Genomic DNA, 24,721 nt, shown 5'->3' with positions numbered 1-24,721 from the left:
GTGAGACTGAATGAATGTATCCTCTAGAATCTCACAGTTTTACTGCTTAACAGCCGCTCTGACTCAAATAATAAAACTGTCCTCTGGTACCATCTTCCTCTTGCGTGAAAAGTCCAAAAGGCATGTCGTGTGTAGTTAATGGGTAGGGGATTTTTTTGATAAGATTCCCAGCATTTCAGATTTCATGTGTAAATGTACCAAGCCACTAAAAGCTTGTGTTGCAATTCAGCTCATAGGAACCTCACAGAGTCAAGCTTTCGGACTGCTAATGACGTCTCTTCAGTGGTTGATGGTGATAATCCGCCCATAGTGGACCAAAGTCTAGGGGCCATAAAGAATGAACACTAGGGACACTTCCTTGTTGCTGTCACACAAGCGAATGGAAAAATTACGCTTGGACACTTTTTTTTTTTAAGTCAGCGAGGGTTGTCCATAGTTAACGAAAAGATTCATTCAAGGCATAGTTTTCAGCTGTACGCGCTTCAGTGAGGGTTACATTTCCTACTGGTTAATATATTTATTTACTTATCTTTTAGGGATTTTAATTTCAATTAGATGCCTGTGGGACAGAAGGGATTGTTCAAATGGTGATGTTAAAAAAGGTGTGTATTCATTTATTTAATCGCCCTAAGTTTTTGTTGTGAAATTGTGATGTTTGAGTTGGTTGTGAGTAGTGTTTGGTTTTCAAATGTAGTTAATGTGAATCTGAATCTGAATCTAGGGGGATCACTTCTGGATTGACTCCAGTATCGGGGTCCCTATTGGAGGGTATGTGAAGGTCTCAGCCAGTGGACAGTTTTGCCTGATTGATGATGAAGGGAAGGTAAAAACATGAGTTGGCGATGACTTAAAGAGACCGGTGCTAAGTGTCACAAGGGCTTACAAAAAGAGTCTAAGATCCAGTTACACAAAACATGTTTTCTCTAGCCGCGTAGTCTACGGTACCATCTTAATTTTTTGAGAATTCTGTCCTTCAGGCTAAAATTTCTCTATAATCAGATATTTTGTTGTTGTTAGGGACATTTTAAAACAAATAGTCTGATCTGTATTATCAGTACAAGGGTATGTTTCATAAAATACAAATGTCGAAAAATTGTGTTTTTAAATGTTACATATTTTAAACATTCAATTAATCAATGAAGACTTTTAAACCTAAGTTCAACACATTTTTTCACACTGTCATCATGAGTAGTGGAGATATCTGATAAACATTTGTCTGTGTGTCTATGTAGTCTTGCCATTTTACTGTTTTTTACTAATTGGTTATTTAATTGAATTGTGATGCTAAATGTGCTATATAAATAAATATTAATAAATTATCAATGTGATAATTATGTTAACATCATGTAATAATAATATTAAATATTAATCATAATATTGTTTTTAACAGAAAAACCTTTAAGACATTTAATGGCAATTTCCACTGTGGTGACACCCTTTTTGTCAAGGCTTTGAGAAAATGATTTAATTAAATACACCCTTACAAATATTCAACTAGCCCTGCTATCCCCTAATAATCCACTGTAATGGATCATTACATCACAACACATTCTATATTATTCTAGTATTCTAATTCATCTACATTTGTGTAGTCGGATGAATCTGATGTATTGTGCTGGTTTCCAAGGAGCGCTGTATCCCGGAGGGGGAGAAGGCCAGTCTGAAGCCTATGCACCCCACCTCAGTGGAGGGTGTGGATGACATGATCCGACTGGGGGACCTCAGCGAAGCCGGTTTACTCAGAAACCTGCTGGTGCGCCACAAACAGGGCAGTATATATGTAAGTTTATTCAGCTCACTGTATAAAACCTCATGGATTGTGTGATGTATTTTTAGATGTATTTGTGATATCTACATACAGTAGGGTCTGAGAGCATATCGTATACATATCTATGTCTGAGAGCAGTGGGGGAAATTGCATTTTTTAAAATGAGTACAATTGTTTAATAACAAATTCAGTAATGCAGATAACAATCTGAGTGAAAAGATGAATTAAAATGTTGCTTAGTGAATGAATTGCATAGTGTCTTAGTAGAGTACCTATAGTGCTTCTGCCTCAGTGACAGCAGCACTGAACAGCTCTGTATAAAACTCAATGATCATGTTTTCTAGAATGATTTGACATGATCCAAAAAGTGGTGTGAGATCTTAAGAACAACATCTGGATATATGTATAAAGAATCGCTCAGTCTCATAAATTTACTTGGTTTGATTAGTAACCTAGCAATAGTGTAGAATCTAAAATAGTTATTATTAATTTTACAACATAATGTTTCGTTGTTGTAAATCCTTAAACTTTCTGTTTAATTTTTAGATTCAGTTCAATTTAATCCCAGACTTCCAGATGTAGTCTCTTCTGTTTGGATCCCGCTGTATATAAGCGATGATGTGATACATGTAGTTTTCTCTGTGTGTGCTGTTTAGACCTATGTTGGCTCTGTCCTGGTGGCCATGAATCCCTATCAGATGCTGCCCATCTACACGGCGGAGCAGGTGGACCTGTATCACAGGCGTAAGCTGGGCGAGCTCCCACCGCACATCTTTGCCATCGCTGACAGCTGTTACTACAACATGCGCCGCAAGAATCGCAACCAGTGCTGCATTATCAGGTACATATATAATCTTTCCTTATATACTGAGAATCTAATCTAATGGCATGTTTAGTGGCCAAACATATGCTGCACTTTTAAGATTTATAAGTGTCACATATCATTACATTTGTGAGTAGTCAATGTACAATTAGAGATATAAGTTCTGCTCTTTGTGTACTTGGTCAAATGTCAGAAAAAAGTGAATGTGTAGAATGACTTATATTATATTATATTATATTATATTATATTATATTTTTTTTTGTTATTTTATATTATATTATATTATATTATATTATATTATATTATATTATATTATATTATATTATATTATATTATATATAAAACTAATATATTGTTTATTATTATTTTGGGGGATTTTTTTCACCTAATTTAATACTTAGTCACATACAAGCTTGGTATTAATGAATTTGAACACATTTATATTCATTAATTTACAATATAAAGTTGCAAATCAGTGCAAATCTTGGCAAACAATACATAATAAATGCTTTTGGTTCATGTGTCAGTGGAGAATCTGGTGCAGGAAAGACAGAAAGCACTAAACTGATTCTTCAGTTCCTGGCTGCTGTGAGCGGGCAGCACTCCTGGGTAGAGCAGCAGATCATCCAGGCCAACCCTGTCCTGGAGGGTAAGTGCTGAACAGGCTTGTTTGTTGGACTATTCAGTCATTTCCATAGAAAGCTGTCTCAGTTTTACATGTCTTACAGCCTTTGGGAACGCCAAAACCATTCGGAATGATAACTCCAGCCGCTTTGGGAAATACGTGGAGATCTTCTTCAATAAAGAAGGTGCTATAGAGGGAGCTCACATGGAGCAGTACCTGCTGGAGAAGTCTCGTGTCTGTCATCAGGTAAGACTTTTTTATTTTATTTTTTACAGAAAAAAAAGTATAGCTGTCACCACACTTTCAAATTGTAGTAATATATACTTTTAAAGTATCAATATGTACATCCAAGGAAGGTGCTAATATGTACCTTGTAATATGTACTGTACTAATATGTACATGCTGAAGAAAAACATTAAGAACCTTGGACTGGCTATGCACTTTTATGAGCTTCATTAGTTTCAAATAGTCTGAAATTTTGATAAATATTAATTCATATTTATGATGAAGAACAATTAAAACCTAAAAAAAAAAACATTAATTGGAGTAAATCAATTTTCTTTTATTAATTTAATTTCATTATTTTAAGATAATTTCATTATTGCTTTTTTAAATTAAATTTTTAGGCACCTCAGGAAAGGAACTACCACATTTTTTATTGTATGTTATCTGGGATGCCAAGTGACCATAAGAAGACTCTCTCTCTTGGTGATGCATCACAGTTCAAGTACCTGAGCGAGGTGAGCACTTCAGTTTATTATGTTTTAGAGCGGAGAGTACTTGTAACGCTTTTATTTTTGCTTGTGTATTTGCTAAATGTTTAGCCCTAGTTTTTGGAGTTTTCCTGCAATTTTAAATGTATACCATAATTAAGTCAAATAAAGAAAAATGTATAATTGCATCTTAAAATCACTCCTGCTCCCTAATTCAGATTCCTTTATCAGGTCTTAATACTGATGATCACTAACTCTTCCGATGGTTCTCTAGGGTAATTGTTTGACTTGTGATGGTCGGGACGATACTGAGGAGTTCGGACGGATTCGTTCTGCTCTAAAGATCCTCACTTTCTCAGACAGGGACTGCTGGGAAATCTTCAAATTACTCGCTGCCATTCTCCACATGGGCAATATTGACTTTCAGAGTTAGTGTCAATAACCTTTCTATTACAGTAATAACTTCCCACACACAGAAGTTATTGTAGTTAGGAATATCATAAAGTTAACTGATTTGCTCCTGATGGTTTTCAGGCACTATCATGAATAACATGGACAGCTCAGACGTGATGTCATCCAGTCATTTCTCTGTCACTGCCAAGTTGCTGGAGGTACAGAGAAATGTTCTTTAGCTGCTTTTAGCACTTTATTGTTTTTTTAAAAGCTTGCTGTATTTATGTAATCAAACATTTGCTGGTGAATGTATTTGATGAGAGCGCTTCTGTCACTTTGCAGGTGGATGATGCTGTTCTTGAGAAGAGTCTTACCCATCGCTCCTTCATGACAAACAGAGAGATAGTCACGAAACCCCTCAGCTCAGAGAAGGCTATACACACCAGAGATGCTTTTGCCAAGGTATCAACATCCTCCCACCATACTGTCCAAATGTTTTTTACAGAAGGAGAAGAAAAAAAACTTCCTGAGCCTCAAACTTTTAAACAACGGTTTATATACAATCAACATTCAGGCTTCATAAATTCCCATTATTATTGCACATTTGAATTCATGTTTTTTTCTGCTCCCTGCCAGGCCATATACGGAAGGCTGTTTGTTTGGATGTTCACAAAAATAAACAGCGCCATTCACAAACCCCAGACTGATAAGCCAACTTACACGCGCAAGTCCATTGGTCTGCTTGACATTTTTGGCTTTGAGAATTTCCGTCAGAACAGGTAAATATCTGTTGTCTAAACTAAAAATTATGTTAAAATAAAAAAGTAATGCAGCTATTTAGCAGGGGTTTAAAGTACTTTGAAGAGCAATTGCACTTCTAGGGAAAAATAAATATACAAACATGTATTTGAAATACATTTTGTTATATGCTAAGCATACTACAGATAGGCTACATTTATATATTTATGTACTTAATAAAAATACCCATTTTTTAGTATACTAAACTGGTATACTTAAAGTCTTAAACTAATTTTGTACTTAATTGTGCGGAAGTAGAGCTGATGTCCAATTAAAGATATACTGAAGTACATTTGATTGTGCTGAAGTGGAAATATTGCAAGTATGTTTTAGGTACACTTTAAATATCTTGCCAATATTATTCAAAGATCATACGAGCCACATCAATAGTAGCATCAAAACAAATTTTAGGCTTAATATTAAGAAATGTGCATTGTGCACAAGTGATACTCCAAATTAAGTTTGATTATAATTTTTATATCAGTAAGTCTTCAGCAATTTGTCAGTTAATATGTTAATAGATTTGAACTATACTTAGTATGAAATAAATGTATTTTAAATATAGTACTTTTTTACTAGGGTCATTACTACATTTAAGTATTAAGATTACATAGTGATCACGGTACCCATACTAGAGTCGTAAATATAATTTCTCTGTACCTCTGCCCTCTTTTTGTTTAGTTTTGAGCAGCTGTGCATTAATTACGCCAATGAGCACCTGCAGCAGTTCTTTGTGAGGCACATCTTCAAGCTGGAGCAGGATGAGTACAGTAAAGAAGGAATCTCATGGAAGCACATTGCTTTCAATGACAACCAGAAAATCCTGGACCTACTGGCCGTTAAACCTCTCAACATACTGGCTCTGATTGATGAGGAGAGCACCTTTCCTAAGGTGAGCTTCATAAGTTACATAACGTGAGTGGTTTATATGATTATTGATGTTTTGTCAGTGTTCACCTTGCGTTGTCCTGTTTTCAATGCAGGGAACAGATGCCACAATGTTAAACAAAATGAACAAAGAACATAATGGAAACAAACTCTACATGTCATCCAAAAGCAACCATGGCATGCAGTTTGGGGTTAAGCACTTTGCTGGGACAGTTTATTATGACTGTGAAGGTACAGTTCATTACTTAAAGACTCGGTGATGACATGCATGCTGCATTTCCCGATAGTTATTTTAAAAAGCAGATTGCCTCTGATCTGAAAGTGCTGTATTTTGTCAGGATTTTTGGAGAAGAACAGAGACTCCCTGAGCATGGACATCATGGAGCTGTTTAAGAAATCTTCCAACAAGATGCTCAAACTGATCTTTGAAAAGGACACAAATACAAACTCAGTCAAGAACAATAACAATATCAACCTCATGATGCCAAAGAACTCACTACAAGTATGGCACATTTATATGGTAGAGTGACAGTATTGACTGGACAATGGCAACAGCTTTGCAATATATTGTGTCTTTTTTTGTGTGTCACACAGCAAGTAATTGGCGATTCGAGGCGGCAGATATCTACTCTGAGTGGCCAGTTCCGTCACTCCCTGGATTCTCTGATGAAGGCCCTGTCTCTCTGTCAGCCCTTTTTCATACGTTGCTTCAAACCAAATGACAAAAAGATGCCCATGGTACCAATTCACATAACTATAATTACATATTTTATATTGTGTAGCCATCAGAACTATAATCAAATCGTGCTTTCTCTTTTTCCTGCTTTTCAGGTTTTTAATAGAGAGCTCTGCATGCAGCAGCTTCGCTACTCTGGAATGCTGGAAACCATTAAAATACGCAAGTTGGGATATCCCATCCGGCACACCTTCAGAGACTTCCTGCAGCGCTACCGTGTGCTCCTGAAGACTGTGCACTGTGACCCAAACACTGTATGGGCCTAATATGATTGTTTACAGATGTGCTGCTCTGAATATGAGAATTATTATAAAGTGATAGCTGATGAATATAGTTGAATTAAGCTGTGATTGGTTGCTAGGAATCATGTATATAATGTTGATCTAAAATTAACACTTTACAATACGGTTCCATTAGTAAACTACATTAGTTTACATGAACTTACAACAATGAACAACACTTCTAGAGCATTTATTAATCTTAGTTAATGTCAATCTCTGCATATGCAGACGTTGTCTGCAGAAGTCGTATTGGTGAACATTAGTTAATGCACTGTGAATCAAACTATTAATGATTCACTTATAATTATGTACACATTGTAGCCAACATACAAGAAATGAAAAGAATTACATGTTCAGCTTTAAACAATGATGAATGTACTAGGTTGGAATGATTTGATAAATTAAAATATTTGTTATTTGTTTATCAGGAGCCTGCTGCAAACTGCTGTGCAGCCATCTGCAGGGCTATGATCAGAGACGAAGAGGACTGGAAGATCGGCAAAGCCAAAGTCTTTCTCAGGGTACCTTAGGCGTAATATTTCTCTATACTAATTTTACATCTATATCAGTATTCATTCTTGTAAATTTGATTTCTAAAGGCATTGAAGGCATTTTTGTGATTATATTTAACCTACACTTTTGAAAGTTGGACTTTATTCAGTAAGGATGCATTAAATTAATTAAAAGTCACAGGAAATACATTTATAATGTTACAAAAATGAACGCTTTTTCTATTGAACTTTCTGTTTATCAAAGAATATCACAGTTTCCACAAAAATATTTAGGAGCAAAACCATTTTCAAGATTGATAATAATAAGAAATGTTCCTTGAACATAAAATCAGCATATTAGAATGATTTCTGAAAGATCAAATCTCAGAAATACATTACATTTTAAAACATTAAAATGGACAGACTTAAGTTAGTTATTTTACAGTTATTTTAAACTGTAAGTATTTTCAAAATATATTATTATTTTTCTGTATTTTTGATCAAATAAATGCTGCCCTGGTGAGCATAAGAGACGTCTTTCAACATTAAACATTACAACATAAAAAATCTTATTGACCCTAAAGTTTTAAACAGTAATGTATATGTCATATTTTTGATATATGTCAAGAATTTTTGTGCACTGTGTGTTTTCTTCTTTCTCTCTGTCACAGGATCATCATGACTCCTTCCTAGAACTGGAGAGAGAGCAAGAGCTTTACAGAAAGGCACTTATCATCCAAAGAGTAATGCTTGCCCATAAGGACAGGTTCGTTCCCCACTCTCGCGTGTCTATGTAGCATTTTTTTATTTTTTTTGTAATTGTACAGCAATGTTAAATTAAGTCATTCGTCATTCACATACAGAGCAAATTTTGTAAAGAAGAGGAGGGCTGCTCTGGTTTTGCAGAAAAACTGGCGTGGCCACAGAGACAGAAGAGACTTTTGCAAAGTAAGCTATGCAGGAAAATCTATGGTCTACAGTATATGCAATAGCTCTTAAAATGAGTGTAATGAAATAATTTACATTGAAAAAATGACTTATTGTTACAATATTGTTATGTTCTATTGTTTCTGTTTTCCCTTTTAGCTCAAGCAAGGATTTGCTCGGCTGCAGGCAAAAGTGCGCAGTCGGCAGCTCCATACAGAGTATATGCGCAGACGGGCTGCAGCCATCACTCTGCAAACACAGACCCGTGGCTACCTCGCAAGGAAAGACCTCAAACACAAAAAAGATGCAGTGATACTGTTGCAGGCACAGACCAGAGGACTGCTGGCCAGGAAGACACTCAAGAAAATGAAAACAGATGTGAGTGTACAGTGGAACAGAGCAGATTTCCTGGTTTTTAGTACTTTTTGCAGAATGTTTTGTTTTGGTTTCATATACAGTACACTACCGGTCAAATGTTTGGATTTCTTATGTCATAACATAAGTTTCACCAAGTCTGCATTTATTTGAAATACAGTAAAATGACAAAATACAGTAAAATTGTAAAATATTATTGCAAATTAAAATAACTTTTTTCTGTTTCACTGTATTATAAATTGTATTTTTTTCCTGTGATAGTAAAGCTGAATTTTCAGCAGCTATTACTCCAGTCTTCAGTGTCACATGATCCTTCAGAAATCATTCTGATTTGGTGCACAAGAAACATACTTAACTACTATCAAGGTTGAAAACAGTTGTGCTGCTTAATATTTTTGTGGTAAACATTATGCAGTACAATTCAGAGGTTTCAAGCAAGATTCAATTACTTTTTTAAAAAAAATAGGCCTACTTTTGTTCAGCAAGGATGTGTTAAATTCCTCAAAATTAACAGTGAAGACATTTATAATGTCACAAAAGATTTTGGTTTCAAGTAAATGCTGTTTATTTCAAGAACCCTGAAGAAAATATATCACCGTTTCCACAATTTTTTTTTTTAAGCATTTATCATTCATACCCTTGTTCTGCCTCAGGCATTTTTGACTGCACAAGAAAAAGAGGCTCAGGAACGTACAGCACTGGAGCTTCAGCAACGCCTAGAGGAGCTGCTCAGAAAAAACGAGGAAGCTGCCAAATCCCAGGTTAAGGATGATGAGGAAATGGTGGAGAATATCTTTGGCTTCCTTCCAAGTGCAATAGTAGGACAAGAGGGCCCAGCTCCTGAGGGATTTGAGGTTAGAGTCACCTTCACAGCGCAACAAGGAAGCAGGACAACTTACACTTCCTGATCAAAAGTCATTTTTCAAAATCAAATAATCATATGTCAGGTCCAACTTTAATTGTTGATGATAAAACTTATTAATGGATACTGTATCCAGTGATAATACTGTACATTATGCCTTTCAAAGACATTTAGGAATGCAAGATCTTTAATATTAACTTGTGTGTGATTTGTTCCTGGTGTTCTTCTAGGATTTGGAGGCCGAGCCGGTGAAGTTAGAAGAGGTTGAATTAGTAGAGAGCCCTGTAAGGGAAAGGAAAGTGATGTTATTACCAGACAGCAGTGAAGACAATCAGGATGAAGAGGATGAGGATGAGAAAGAAAAGGAAAAGCAAATGCAGAATGAGAAGAAAAAAGAGAAAGAAATGGAGATGGAAAAGGAGAAAGAAATGGAGAGGGAAAAGGAGGAGAAGGAGAAAGATAAGGAGAGCGATGAGTTCTCTTTCTCTAAATTTGCTTCTTTATACTTCCAAGGATCATCTAGTCCCTCACATATCCAACAGAGACTACGACAACCCCTGCTCTACCATGAAGATGAAGGGGATGCCCTGGCAAGTGCTGTTCTCATTAGAAACATGTTCCCATCAAAAGCAAGTCTTGATGATCAACTGTGTCTTGTATTGTTTTTGTTTTTTTTCTCCGCTTTTCCCCTCCTCCTCCAGGCTTGTTTGACAGTATGGTGGATCATACTGAGATTTATGGGAGATCTTCCAGAGCCGAAGCAAGAACGTGCTTCTGCTATAGCTGACCCCATACAGATGAACCTTGGTCAGAGACAAGCACGGCGACTCAGTAACCTTGTTGGATTAGATCAGGTAAACAGACAAGACACTAGAAAACAAAGCCTTTTTTTTTACACTTACCAGATGTTCAGCTTATACATTACCTTCAGTACCTATGTTGCTGAAAAGACCAGCCTAGATCAACATGCATTTTCATGTTGTTTGATATTATATAATATATTGCTTTAAATATTTTAATGTACACACACAGGTAAAATGCCTTCTGGTGAAAGAATGCAAGACATAACAATATAAAGATTTTGATGTGAATGCAGAGGAAGAAAATTAAATATTTACACTTTTAAAAAATCCATCAAAGGACCAAACCACAAATAAAGAACTGCTAAATACTGTCATAATAGTCAATAACCCAACAGAAATGTGACTGTTGCTTGTCTTATAGAATTATATTACATCAAACAAACTGTTGTGGGTTTATTTGTTTGCTGGTCTTGTAATTGTAGAAATTTTTGAGGAAAAAAATGAAGCAACAGAAGGGGACAGGGAAGAGAAAACACTCAGCCATTCCTGAAGAAGAGGTATAGTAAAGCACTGATCATTACCCACAGATAACTGCATCGTGCTTCCTAATAATCATTCTAATGAAATCTGCAGCCAGAAGAAGAGCCACAACCTAAAATGCAGACTGTTCAGGAGGAAGAGGATGTACTGTTTGGAGAGAGAGCAACTTATGATCGTCCAATGACACCACTGGAGAAATTGCATATTATTGTCGGATATGCTATTGTAAGACAAGATATAAGGTGAATGTTATGGGCCCTTTTCATTTACATTCTTCACAATGTGGAATATATTTCCCACACAGAGAGATGATTGTTAGATCATCTTTATGAGTTTATATGTTTTTCAGAGATGAAATCTACTGTCAGATCCTTAAGCAGTTAACAGCTAATAAGAACCCCAAAAGTACAAACAGAGGCTGGATTCTTTTGTCCATCTGTCTGGGTATTTTCCCCCCTACAGATCGCCTCACTAAGGTATGAAATACTATTTGATTTCTGTTCTGTTATTTAAGAGTTAATGTGAATTTATCATTATCACAAAATAGACCTGACAGGGTGATCAGGACCCTGACATGAATCAGAGAGGAAGTGTGTCATTCCGAAGGGAGGAAATAATAAAAAAAAAAATAAAGGTTCTTTAGAACCACGGTCAACTACACTTAATACAAAGCTATATTATTTAATCATAATGAAAATGTGATGAATGACCAATCAAACTGTGTGATATTTGGTTTGTTATGTGTTGTTATATGCTGTTATGTTGTTGATATGCAATGCTGTTTAATGTTATGCTTTATGTGTTATATGTTATGTTATTATATGTTGGTTTATGTTATGTTTTGTTGTGTTATGTGTTGTCATGCAGTTTGTTTATGTTGTTATGTATGTTGTTTAATGTTGTTTTGTAATGCTATGTCATGTTATATGTTGTTGTGTTATATGTCATGTAATGTTGTGTTATGTGTGGTTATGTTGTGGTATGAGATATGTGTTGTTATTTTATGATGTCGTATGTCATGCTGTGTTTCCTTGTTTGTTATGTCATGCTGTTCTGTGTTGTGTTATTGTGTTGTTATGTTTTGTGTTGTTATATGTTGTTCTTTTGTTGTGTTTTGTCATGTTTTATATTTTATGTTATGTTGTTATGTCTCGTTATGCTGTTTTTTATGTGCTATGTTTTATGTGTTATGTCATTTTATGTTGTTATATTTTGTGTATAGTCATGCGGTTTTTCTTATGTTTGTTATATGTTGTTATGTTATGGCATACTGTTTTGTTTTGTGTTGTGTTATGTCGTTATGTTTTTTTATATTTTATATATTGTTATTATGTAGTGTAATGTTTTATTTCATGCTATGTTGTTACTTGCGTTACATTGTGTTACATTACATTTAACTGCGTGACTTGATGTGATGTGACAACATTACTTTATGTTATGTTACGTGATGTTATGTGACATGGCATTACATAATGTCACATCACATCACGTCACGTCATGTTAAGGTTATATTATGTGTTATGTTCCATAATCTTTTGGCCACAGTACCTGCAGAGCTTCATTCACTATGGGCCAAGTGAGTACTCCTCCTACTGTTCAGAGCGACTGCGGAGGACTTTAGCCAATGGAGAAAGAAGTGAGCCACCATGCTGGGTTGAACTACAGGTAGGCAATCCCTCTAAAAAGATAAAGAATACTCCCTTTATTCTAAAAATGACAAGCCCTTCTTTCCTGCAATCTGTGGAGAACAAGAAGCCCATTACAGTAGCTGTGAGTCTGATGGACGGCAGAAGCATCACCCTCACTTTGGATTCAGCCAGAACTTCTGCAGAGATGTGCAATTCGATTATCCAGAAAATAAACCTGCAGGACTCTTACGGCTTCTCCCTGTATGTTGCAATGTATGAGAAGGTTCGTATCATCTGAATGGCAAGATGCATATTGAAATAAGTCACATATAACTAATGAGCAAAGGTAATAAAGTCTTCATTTATGCATCTCCTGCTGCAGATTTGGTCTCTTGGCAGCGGCGGTCAGCACGTCTTGGACACCGTGTCTATTTGTGAGCAGGATGAAAAGAGACAGGGGAGAGAGGAACAACATGCTCCTTGGCGTCTCTACTTCCGCAAAGAGATCTTCACTCCATGGCACGACTGTTCATCTGACCAAGTCAGCACAGAGCTCATCTATAGGCAGATCATCCACGGACTCAAAAGTGGTGATTATCAGTCTGATAAGGTAAGTCTAGGCTCTTTTTTTTAACTGTTCATATATATTTTAATAGGAATGAGATTTGTAATTATCCTCTGCTGTTGACCCATAATCTTGATCTAGGAGGATGATTATGTGCAGCTCGCGGCCAAACATTATTATGTACAACATGGCTCTGAAAGCAGTATGGAAACCACAGAGAAGATTGTTCGTGAGTGCGTGAGCATGACTTTAATTGAGAACAAGTCTATGGTCAAGCTAATGCAGATGATTCATTCTGCACACACACAGGTATGCTGTATTTACAGGTATATGCTGTTATATCACAAAACTTGATTTGGGTAGTGCTTGGAGAATAATGCAAGCCATAATCCTTCATAATTTCTTAGGGTCCTTACATAAACTCTTCTAAACCTGCCTATGAAGTGAAAGCGGAGACTGTTGAATATGCACGGGAGAAGTGGCCAATCTATTTCTCCAAGTTTTATGAGGCTCAAATTGTTTCAGGTAAATAAAGAAAAAAGAAAGTAGTAGTTATTTTGTCATTACATATACTGTGCTCATGTCGTTCCAACCCTGTATGACTTTATTTCTTTTGTGGAACACAAAATGAGAGCTTTCGAAGAACATTTATGCTGCTCTGTTCCATACAAAGCTGTAAAGATTAAAAAAGGCACAATAAAAACATCATAAATGTACACCATATGACTCCAAGTCTTCTGAAGCCATATGATAGTTTTGTATTAGGGACAGACCTAAAATTTAGTTGTTATTCACTAAAAATCTTCCTTGATGGTCACTATTCATTTTTTATTGTACTGAAAAGAGCAGCTTGGACATTCGGCTTGGACAATTTGTTTTTTGTCCTACAAAAGAAAGAGTTATGTGTTTCTAAAGTCAGTCTAAGTAAATGATCCCAGAATTATCATTTTTAGGTGAACTGTCGCTTCAATACATTGAATTTGTGAATTTGTTGTAGTGTTTTATTAGTTAATGAGAAAAATTTGTATTCAGGTCCCTCAGTGCCTCAAGACCAGTTTGTAGTTGTTGTGAACTGGAAGGGGGTCTTCTTTCAGGATGTGACAGAAGCCGCATTTCTACAGCTCTCTTATCCTGAGGTGTCAAGTATTGAGATGAGGTAAAATATTGCTTTTTATGATAAACCTCCATGGAGAAGCACCTAATTACACCAGAGCATTGATAAAGTATTTACTCTTCAAAGACTATTTCTGCAGATTCAATTTAATTTGTTAGATGAACCAGCTGACTTCATTTCCATCGTTCCTTCCCATCCTAACTTTTCTCCTACAGTGAGGAAAAGTCTAGTGGGATTGTGTGTTTGATGACTCCAAAGGGGATGTATGAGCTGAAGGCTGTGAAGGGAAGAGAATTAGTGGAGCTGGTTAACATGTTCATCTCAGGGCTTAAGAAGAGATCAGTGTACGCTGTGGCAATACAGGACCTTATCAGACAAGGTGCTTCTTTTACAGTTTTCCTTGTAGTATTCACAGATCAGGGTGATTATTCAGTTTAAGGACTATTTCAAATTTTGACAAATAATGTATGATGATGATGTATGATAATAATAACGTTTCACTTTTTGGTGAAAATTTTAGAAAAGTCTTTGATTTAACAGTCAGAAGCGGAAAATATGTTTTTGAATTCTTATGCAAAAGTGTGAATGTACACAGTAAAAAAATTCTAAGTTGTAAATAAAACTGATTATTGAAGTATGTTTTCAGTCTTTGTATTTCAAAATGTCACATTCAATACTATTTGCCATTTCTTTGTAACTGTTTATGAAATTTGTTAGCAATTTCTGATTGAAAAAGTGTTTCTACACTAATTTTCTTTCAGTGTTGCTTTTTTTTTTTACATTTATTACAGTTACAGAGGGGAAGTTATAGCTAAAGTTTAAGTCCACATATAGAAATTCTTATGTTAAAAAATACAATAGTATAATCTCTCCTAAAAATAAAAAGTAAAAAACTAAAATTTAAGAATCACTCTTACATTAATATGGGATGATGGCATCTTCTAACATTTAAATTGGTTCTTGAACTGGTCGAAATTGCTTGGATATTTATCTTTCTGTTTTTTTTTTTGTTTTTTTTTTCTCTTCAGAGGATCCCACATTGCTTAACTACAGAAGGGGTGATGTACTGTTTATGATAAAGGATGGGGAGTATTCTTCTGAAGAAGGCTGGATCAAAGCAAGGAATGAGAGGACAAATCAAACCGGAGCAGTTTCCTTAGATGCCATTCGGATTTTGCCGATGTTGACCCGGCCTACAGAAGAAACACTGGTAAACACGATTTCACACTAATTTGTGGAGGAAATTACTTCTCAGCACTGGCCATTATTATATTAATCATTTTTTATCAGTGTTTTAAGGTTTTGTCTTGGAAATAAATATTTAAAGGGAGTTTAAACTGCCTTTAAACATTTAAAGAAACTTTTTATTAGAAAATGGTTTTCAAAACCCCCAACAAGGTTCTTTTTTAGGGTCACAAAATAAGGTTTGTTTTGTAAATTAATTTAAGTTTGACAAGAATAGAATTGTAAAGAGTAATTTCTATCCTCTAGAATTTGCTGAATTTGACCCCAGCGCGAAGAAAGTCAGTGATGCCGGTGTTGCCGCAGAAGGAGGAGCTCAGCACAGAGAAAGTTGCCGTTGTGACGCTCAAGGAGTTCTCCTTTGATTATTTCAGGTAACACATGTACACTTTCCACTCATCTCGCTTGCAATAAATGAAAACTGCTCCAAAAAAGTGACTTGAAAGTTACCAGTTTTGATAACATGCCAGAGCTTCTGAAATGCTCATCTTGTACCTCTTTCAATGGGTCACAGGGACTCAAAAGAAGGCGGCCGTGGCAAAGGAGGGGCCAAAGAGAAACTGTGGGCCAACAGCAAAGAGCCTCTAAAACAGCCGCTGCTCAGGAGCCTGCAGGGCAACTCAGAGCTCTGCCACCTCGCTTGTGACTGCTTCACAGATATCCTTCCTGTTGATTGATCAAATGAGGAGGAAAATGAAAACTGAATCATTTGTTGCACATCTTCCATCTTCGAAGGAAGTTGTATTTTGTGTATTACAGTATAAGTTATAAAGACTTCAGTACATGAAGAGTGAATTTTAATGAATGATGCTTACAATTTTCTTTAACATTGTCTCTACCTATCCTTAAATATATGGGAGATTATCCAGTCAAGCATGTGCGGACACCCATAGATTTAACAAACCAGATCTTTGGGCCAGCAACAGCACACGTGGAACTAAGAGATGAGATCTACTGCCAAATAATGAAGCAGATGTCTAATAACAGCCATGGGTTTGTCAGCTAGTTTAAACTCATTTGGTTTTGGTACCCAAATATGATCTAATGTTGCTTTGTTTGTTTTATCTGATTTTTTTAAAATTGCAGTCTTGTTTGTTTCTCTCTGTTTATCTCTCAGGTTGAGTATGGAGCGAGGTTGGCAGCTGTTGTGGCTGTGTTGTGGTCTCTTTCCACCAAGTCAGTTGCTACTGAGATTTGCTCAACGTTTTCTGGAGTCCAGACCCAGAGAGCCTCTGGCCTCCAACTGCCTGCAGAGGATGCAAGCTATGCTCAGGTAGAGCTTTACATACTCAAACAGTTTGTCTCTTAAGGCTAATTCATGCTTCAACTACACACACCAACCAATGCAGACAGTCATTAGATTATAGTGGCTACATTCACAACTGCATTTACTAACAGGTGAAATGTGCCTAGGGATACCAGAAGACACGAGTAACTGGTAGAAATTGTCAACCAATAGAGATTTTGCGTTCATGTGCCTTTTCTGTGGTCACGAAAATGATTAGTTTGCATGTGTTTTTAAGCATTGTGGTTCAAAAGCGATTATTTTGAGCCATTGAAATGCAATCATCAGTGAAAGAGTACTCATACATGCGCTATATCCGTGCGCTGTCTGAGAGACTGTTTCTGAGCGCTGTCATGGAGGCGCATGTGAAGACGGTGCTCATAGAGCGTGGGAGTATTGAAACGACAGAGTTTATTTTTGCCACTTTCTATGCCTTTAACCGTTAAATATTCACACCATCTTTACAATTATCCTCGTAAGCACAGTAATTTAGGTCTTAAGTGAAAGCAAACAGCTGAGAAAGATTGCACGTATTACAGTATATTAGATCCGGGCAGCTCTTAAAATGACAGCATTCTTATATTCCTGCTGTCTGTCATTCATGTTAATCAATCAACAAAATAGAGAAAATCTCTCACTGCTCTTGACTAAATCACTTTTTTAAAAGAAGAAATATATATTTAATTTGCACAGTGAGGAATATGTGGTGGGTTTGTTCTTATTTATTCACTGACTGTTTACTTACAAGTGAGCTTGCGTTTTTTTTATTTAGGCTAGTATTCTATTTAGTATACTATGGTATCTAACATTTTGATATCATAAAGACCTTATTTTTTACTGTTACTGTTCAAACAGCAGCTTACAGTAGAGACTTGAATACTTGTGTATGAACGTGCAATGACAGTCGCGCCTGTTTTGACTTAGGGTGGCACCATATTTAATTTTTGACAGGGATGAAAATGAGGCTATGAGGGATAGAAGTACAGTTCGTTCAACGGATTATACTGTTGTTTAACAACATTGTTCAGGTGATGAAACATCTTTCCGAAAAAAAAATAATAATAATCATAAAACCGTTTTTAGGACCTTTATACAGTGTGTGCAATTGTGAAGACAATCCCTAGTTTTCATCCATGTTAAATTCAATATGGCAACATCCAAAACTACAAAGTCTTATCGCATTTGAAATGACAGAAGTTACACTGAGGTACAATATCATTCACATCTTAATTTACCAATGGCAGCTTTTATACCTCAGTAAGTGTGCGGCATTTTGTAATGTGAGAAAGCGAATGCAAGTTGGCAGGGATAGTAACAAAATAAACAAAAGTCAGGGAATACAAGGAACAGGTAATATGAGCAAAAACAACAACATTACATACAACAACCGACAAGGAGCAAGAGAAACATTAGAGCTATATATATATACAGGCTGCTAACTAGCTTAACAAGATAACATGACACAACTGGGGAGACTAATCAATGGAAACCAATGAACAAATGGATTACAAACACACACTCTCACTCCTACAGCCAATTTTACTGCATCCACAGCGGTAACACACTGGTCCAACAAAACTCAACAAATGTGTCTGTTGGTGCTTGTCTATCGAGAGTACAGTGAATTAGACATTAGATGCCAACATGAACAGAACATGAGGGCTAAAATTAAAAGCAATGTTTATTGTCTTATACAGTATCGAGGGAAGGAAGTTGCCTCCTCACCAGGTGGAAGTAGACGCCATTCAAAATAACAGCACTCAGATCTTCCATAAAGTTCACTTTCCTAACGATACATCTGAAGTAAGAAGTGACATTACAAATTGTTTTAACCATTTTACTCATTTTACTTTTTCCATCCATGTAAAAAAAACTCATTTTTTTCAATTTTAGTTATTTGAGGTGACTTCCACCACGAGGATAAAAGACTTATGCCGCAACATTGCCAAAGACCTCCAGCTCTCCTCATCAGATGGATACAGTCTGTTTGTTAAAACATCCACGAAGGTTTCAGACATGATTTCTTTCAGTCATTATGTTTTTCCTGATGGTGTTGTTTTAGGTTCATGCTAACCTTCATTGGTCTGATCCTTTCAGGTAGTAGGTATGGATTCTAAAGAGTACTTTTTTGACAACCTCAGGCAACTCACAGATGTCATCAAGAAAGGAAAAAAAGTCAAGGAGGGTGAGCAGTATAACATACTAACTACTGTAATTAACCCAACTTTTTATTCAGTAGGTGCATTATAATCAGACTCTCACTCACTATAAATATTATTGATCCTGAATACAGCTGCTCCAACTATTGCCCCTTACCTGGTGCTCTTCATGAGGAAGCTCTGGTTTAATGTGATCCCAGGAAAAGACCTAACTGCTGACCTAAACTTCCACTTTCCCCAGGTATGTTGTGTATCTGATAATCATTCTGTTCAAGCCAAATACTGTCAGCTGAATTCTATAACAGCATCATTTGAACCTGCCTTACAGTGTATCAAATGTTTGTATAACTGAATAGAATGCTGCAGGGATAACATATTTTTGTAGGCCAAACTAGAAGTTAGCATCACCCTGGTTCCCTCTACAAAAATCTAATAGGATTTTTCAAATGGCTTTTTAACCAATTTAACATTTAACAATTGTAAACCCATTTAACCATAAACCCATTTCAAAAACTTTTGATAAAACGGGAATAAAACCATGCAATAGAACCAAATGCCAACTCATTTCTGGGTTTTAGGACTCTTTCCTGTGACACTCTGTAATGCTGCTAAATGCATAAATATAAATAAATATAAAACTTTGGCTAACTGTCATCTTTATATTTTCCCAGGAATTGCCGAAATATTTGCGGGGTTACCACAGTGTATCTAAAGAGGACATGATCAGTCTGGCAGGACTGCTGCTCCGTATTCAGGTTGATACGGATAAATCACAGTTTGTCATGATCCCTAGAATGCTGAAAGATCTGGTACCAGCTGATCAACAGAAGCTCATGACAGCTGATGACTGGAAAAAGGTGATCCTCAAGCCTTTTATTTATCATAGCCCTGTATGTTTTGGCTACATAGACACACTACTGCTCAAATGTTTGGTGTCAGTTGTTTTTTATTCATAATTTAATCATAATTTTTTTTAAACTTTATATTCATAAAAGAATTCTAAGAAAAAAAAATGTATCACGGGCTCAACAAAACTATTAATCATCACAACTGTTTTTACCAGTGATAATATTAAAGGGAAAGTTCACCCAAAAATGACAATTCTGTCATTGATAATTCACCCTTTGTCATTCCAAACCCGTAAGACCTTCGTTCGTCTTCGGAACACAAATTAAGATATTTATTCTATTATTATTTATTATATATTTTACTTTTTTTGCACACAAAAAGTACTCTTATAGCTTAATAAAATTACGGTTGTAGTACCCTTGCTGTCTATGGAGGGTCAGAAAGCTCTTGGATTTCATCAAAAATATCTTAATTTGTGTTCCAAAGAAGAACAAAGTCTTACTAATTTGGAACAACATGTGGGGAAGTAATTAATGACAGAATTTTCATTTTTGGGTGAACTATTCCTTTAAGAAATGAGCAGCAAAGCAACTTATTAGAATGATTTCTGAAAGATCATGTGACACTGAAGACAAAATTGAAGAAAAATTCACATTTTAAAATATATTAAAATAAAACCATTATTTGAAAGTGTAATAATTTTTAACTATATTAGTGTTTTAATGTGAAATGCAGACTTGGTGAACATAAGAGACTTTTTTGAGAACGTATGAAGCATTATTTAGTATTAATATATTTTAGTAACCCCTGGCCCTAAGATTACGATGAATGACAGAATCATTTTGGTCCTTGGTTTGCAGCACATTATCAATGCATACAACAAGCAGGCAGGAATAACTGTAGATGAAGCCAAACTCCAGTTCCTGAAGATGATCTCACAGTGGCCTACCTTCGGATGTGTTTTCTTCGAAGTAAAGGTAACCAGGGCAACTCTAAAAATAACCCTAATTGCTAAGAAGGGGAGGTGTTTTCTTGACACTGACTGTCTTTTTTCTCACAGCAAACCTCAGAGAAGAGTTACCCCAGTGTTATTACGCTATCAGTCAGCAAGCAAGGAGTTAGTATCATCAACCCTAAGACAAAGGTATAAATCTGTCTGTATACAACTCTAATGTACAGCTCACCTCAGCATTGTGTAGTTTGTGAAGTTAACAAGTGTTTTGGCTGGCTCGCCTGCAGGAGGTGCTTGCAATGCATCTGTTCAGTAAGATCACTTCCTGGTCTAGTGGCAACACTTATTTTCACTTGACCATCGGCAGCCTAGTGCAGGGCAACACTCTGCTCTGTGAGACGTCTATGGTAAATACAGCACACACACACAACTATAGCAAGTGTCACACATGTGTATTTGTTAATATTCTCTTTGACTGTTTTTTTTGTTTTGTTGCAGGGTTATAGAATAAGTGATCTCCTGTCCTCTTACAAGGACATGTATCTGAATGAGATTCCAAAAGTGCGGAAATCAAGGAGGATCAACATTTAGTTGGATTGTTTGTGGCATTTCTTTTTTTTTAGATGTTTACCATAATAATTATACTATGAATTTGTTAATGTAATTTTAAAGTAAAAAAAAAAAAAGTTTAATAATTACTGTCAGAAATCTGTTTTAAGATCATCACTTTTATTATGTAACAGTAACTAGTATAGATCTGTCAGTGAAATCATGTTTTTGCTTGTTGCTTCTTCTATGTGCATCCATATTTTACAAAAAAAAAAAATAATTATAGGCTTGCATATTTATTTTTATTTCAATAGCCCGCATCTCTTTGACTTTGCATTGCAATGTTACACTAGATGGCAGTATTATTACAGTTTAATTCTAATCTATCTCATGCTGCTTTGATGGAACCATTTTAAACAATAAAATGTAAAAATCAATATGGCTCTGAATTTAATTTTGAATGAATGATGACTAGTTGAACAATTTGTAATCAATAATAATACTCCACAATTTAAATTGCACGTGTTTCACACATTTCATTTATAGTAATTATATATTTAGACTGAAGTATTTGCAGTTTGGTTATAATATAGCGTATTGATATGATATATTTGACTCTTGATGGCCTAAACTGATATACAGCGCATCATACAATACTGGTCAAAAATTTGGTGTTGGTAAGATTTTTGTAAATGTTTTTTTAAAGAAGTCTTCAAAAATACAGATAATTTGAAATGTTTTTTTGTTTTACTATATTTTGAAATGTAATTTATTCCTGTGATGGCAAAGCTGAATTTTTAGCAATCATTACTTGTCACATGAATTTCTTCTTAAATCATATTATTTACTACTGCAGAATGAACTTCAAAATCCACTGAAAAACATGGATTTTTTTTAGGACTTTTGGGATTTTCACAGCCCTTTATTACTGTTTAATTCTTCCACTAAACCAGAAATATCCCAGCGTGCCTCTCTCAACCCCTGGCCTCTTGACCAGCAATACAGCCGTTCCATGAATCTGAAAGAAAGCCTTGTGCTAAAACAGGAAAATCCAGCATGAATTCTCCACAGCAATCATTGTTATCAAGTGTAGAGCACGCTTTTTGGCCCTGACACACACTTTGCCATGTGCTCACTATTACCAAATAATAACACAGGACCCTGGGCAGGAGAGGGAGAAGTCAGAACACAACGCTTCACTGTGGGGGACTCGAAAAACCATTTCATTCATGTCATGCCTAAAAGTGAAATGTATCCATTTCTCTCCAGCCCTGAGCCTTATTTTGTCTTACCGACATGAGCCTCATGCTATTAGAAACATGTTTTTGATACCACAACGTCATGGAGTCTTACTAACCCAGGCTGACATCTGAAACCTTCAGTCTGGAGCTATTTTTCTGTTGAGACCATAGGATGCTAAAACATACGTTTTTTTAATTCAAGCACAGCTGTCTCTGAGCAGTTATGGAGCAATCGTATCAGTCAACAGACCTTCTTGTAAACATATAAAGGATTTATAGAACAAAAACAAATTACAACTGAGATAACTGGGAAAAAATGTCCCAATTATCTGTTTCCTATTTTAATATATTTTTAAATGTAATTTATTCCTGAATTTTCTGCATCATTACTCTAGTGTTCAGTGTCACATGGTCCTTCAGAAAAAATTCTAAGGTGGTAATTTGGTGATAGATAGATAGATAGATAGATAGATAGATAGATAGATAGATAGATAGATAGATAGATAGATAGATAGATAGATAGATAGATAGATAGATAGATAGATAGATAGATAGATAGATGCATTAATGCATTAATGATTAATATTTTATTGAACTAAATGTATTTAGTTTATAGCTTGCATTCATTTTTTTTTACTTTGACAGCCTTAGAATTTTGTAAAATCTTTTTTGGAAAGCATTCCATTTTGTTCTGAACTGTCACGTTACTCGTGCCAATTAATTGATCAGGAATGCTTTAATGCATTCCTCTAAATAAAGAGCGCAGCGAAGGCGATCATGGCCTTTCAAACAGCAGCTCTGAAAAATGCAGCCGTGACTAGCATTTGAAATGCTGTCATTCCTAAGCATTAAAACACAATGGTAAAGCTTTAGTCATGGATGGGGTATGTGTGGTTTTACTGCTCTTCATCATTGCACTTGCACTACTGCAGTCATGAGGTATGGTTTGGATTGTGGTGTAGTTTGAAAATATAAATGGAAGTTTGCTTTAAGTTATTCCCCTTGCAGCATGTTCCAGATCTATCATTCAAAGAGAGTCCAGATTGAAGGTTATTCCATCTAGTCATCAATCAATGCTGGAAATGTGTGCGGCTGAAATAATCAATCTACTCTCTGAGAGCACCGCACATCAGACCAGCATGTGCCAGGACAGCAAGCTGACCTCATTCATGCTGGATTCGTTTAAAAATGAATCTGGTTTTCAGAATTGTTTGGCTCTTGGCTGATTGTGCTGACCCAACATTAATCTAACATGTAATCTAATGTTTTTTCAACAAACACCAATGTTCCCAGCCGCTTTAATTCTGATTTGCAAGGCGGATTACTGCACCCTCACTCAAACGGATAGAAAAATTCATATTTGCTGGCGTTCCACATTTCAAGCTTCAGGAATGTACCCTTTGACCTTCAAATGCTCCACAGCCCTCCATTATGTTCATGTTGAGGAAGAAACCCAAGGGTAAAAAATGTCAAGTGCTTCTCAAAAGTCGAAAGAATGTTGGCAGCATTTCTCTCTGTGAGGAGGAAAAGGCCTCCACTGCGCTTATAAACAAGATGGATAGCAGTGTATCGCACGTTTCCTGGTTCCCATACAGACTGTAACTGCCATAAAATGATAAACCTTTTCATTCCAACCAAGAGGATTTTCCCAGCTTACATAAGCTTACCTGGAGCCAAGTTTGTTTTTGTGTGGGTATGAAGATCCAGTGCCACAGTGTCGTCATCACATTTGCCTGTTAAAATGTTATTTGGTTGAAGATGATTTATTGCAAATATTGAAAGCACTTGTGAATATTATCAGTGTATATAGACAAGGTCATGAACTCCCCCACATGATAAAGAGCTATTCCCTCTTCTTTTCTGTTATCAGTTTAAATGGCAATGCTTTTATGATTTATAAACTGTACTTAAAATGTTCTGATACTGAGTCATGATAATCCATTACTGTATGTACAGTAGTGTCACTTCATTTTTTTTTATTTTTTTATAAAGACTGACCTTACATGCCAGTCCTTACTGACAGTGATCTATGTTGAATTTCTGCTTTAAGAACTGCATTTGAAAGCAGATGTGATTTAAATGTGCTTTCAAAGGTATTCAACCTGGAACAAAAA

The 24,721-nt window shown here is 35.8% G+C and overlaps 1 protein-coding gene across 3 annotated transcripts; it reads left to right on the top strand.

Annotated features, from left to right (window-relative positions):
- Positions 1–359: 359 nt before the first annotated feature.
- On the top strand, positions 360–21,803 carry LOC109064843 (unconventional myosin-VIIb-like). 3 transcript variants are annotated; one of them, XM_042718162.1, is made up of 46 exons: positions 361–602; positions 722–823; positions 1,628–1,780; positions 2,425–2,609; positions 3,119–3,240; positions 3,320–3,462; positions 3,843–3,956; positions 4,204–4,357; positions 4,464–4,540; positions 4,665–4,784; positions 4,959–5,101; positions 5,802–6,012; positions 6,104–6,239; positions 6,347–6,510; positions 6,603–6,746; positions 6,840–6,998; positions 7,454–7,546; positions 8,188–8,282; positions 8,380–8,464; positions 8,603–8,821; positions 9,472–9,672; positions 9,911–10,270; positions 10,382–10,534; positions 10,966–11,040; positions 11,117–11,265; positions 11,373–11,499; positions 12,569–12,934; positions 13,034–13,261; positions 13,358–13,525; positions 13,624–13,741; positions 14,249–14,372; positions 14,546–14,709; positions 15,359–15,540; positions 15,822–15,946; positions 16,087–16,229; positions 16,412–16,565; positions 16,690–16,845; positions 18,555–18,660; positions 18,751–18,864; positions 18,955–19,042; positions 19,151–19,257; positions 19,688–19,873; positions 20,726–20,842; positions 20,926–21,009; positions 21,105–21,224; positions 21,316–21,803. In XM_042718162.1, the coding sequence occupies exons 1-46, from the start codon at positions 585–587 to the stop codon at positions 21,406–21,408; spliced, it is 6,645 nt and encodes a 2,214-aa protein (XP_042574096.1). In that variant the 5' UTR covers positions 361–584; the 3' UTR covers positions 21,409–21,803. The 3 variants fall into 3 exon arrangements, with proteins under 3 accessions (XP_042574094.1, XP_042574096.1, XP_042574095.1); XM_042718161.1 differs by having other exon boundaries at positions 6,603–6,998; positions 12,569–12,688; positions 12,761–12,934; XM_042718160.1 differs by having other exon boundaries at positions 360–602; positions 6,603–6,998.
- The last annotated feature ends 2,918 nt before the right edge of the window (positions 21,804–24,721 follow it).

The sequence above is a fragment of the Cyprinus carpio genome, chromosome B2, assembly GCF_018340385.1.
Source record: "Cyprinus carpio isolate SPL01 chromosome B2, ASM1834038v1, whole genome shotgun sequence".
Taxonomy (NCBI): domain Eukaryota; kingdom Metazoa; phylum Chordata; class Actinopteri; order Cypriniformes; family Cyprinidae; genus Cyprinus; species Cyprinus carpio.
Note: the sequence above shows the minus strand (reverse complement) of the source record. Positions and strands in the feature narration are given on the sequence as shown.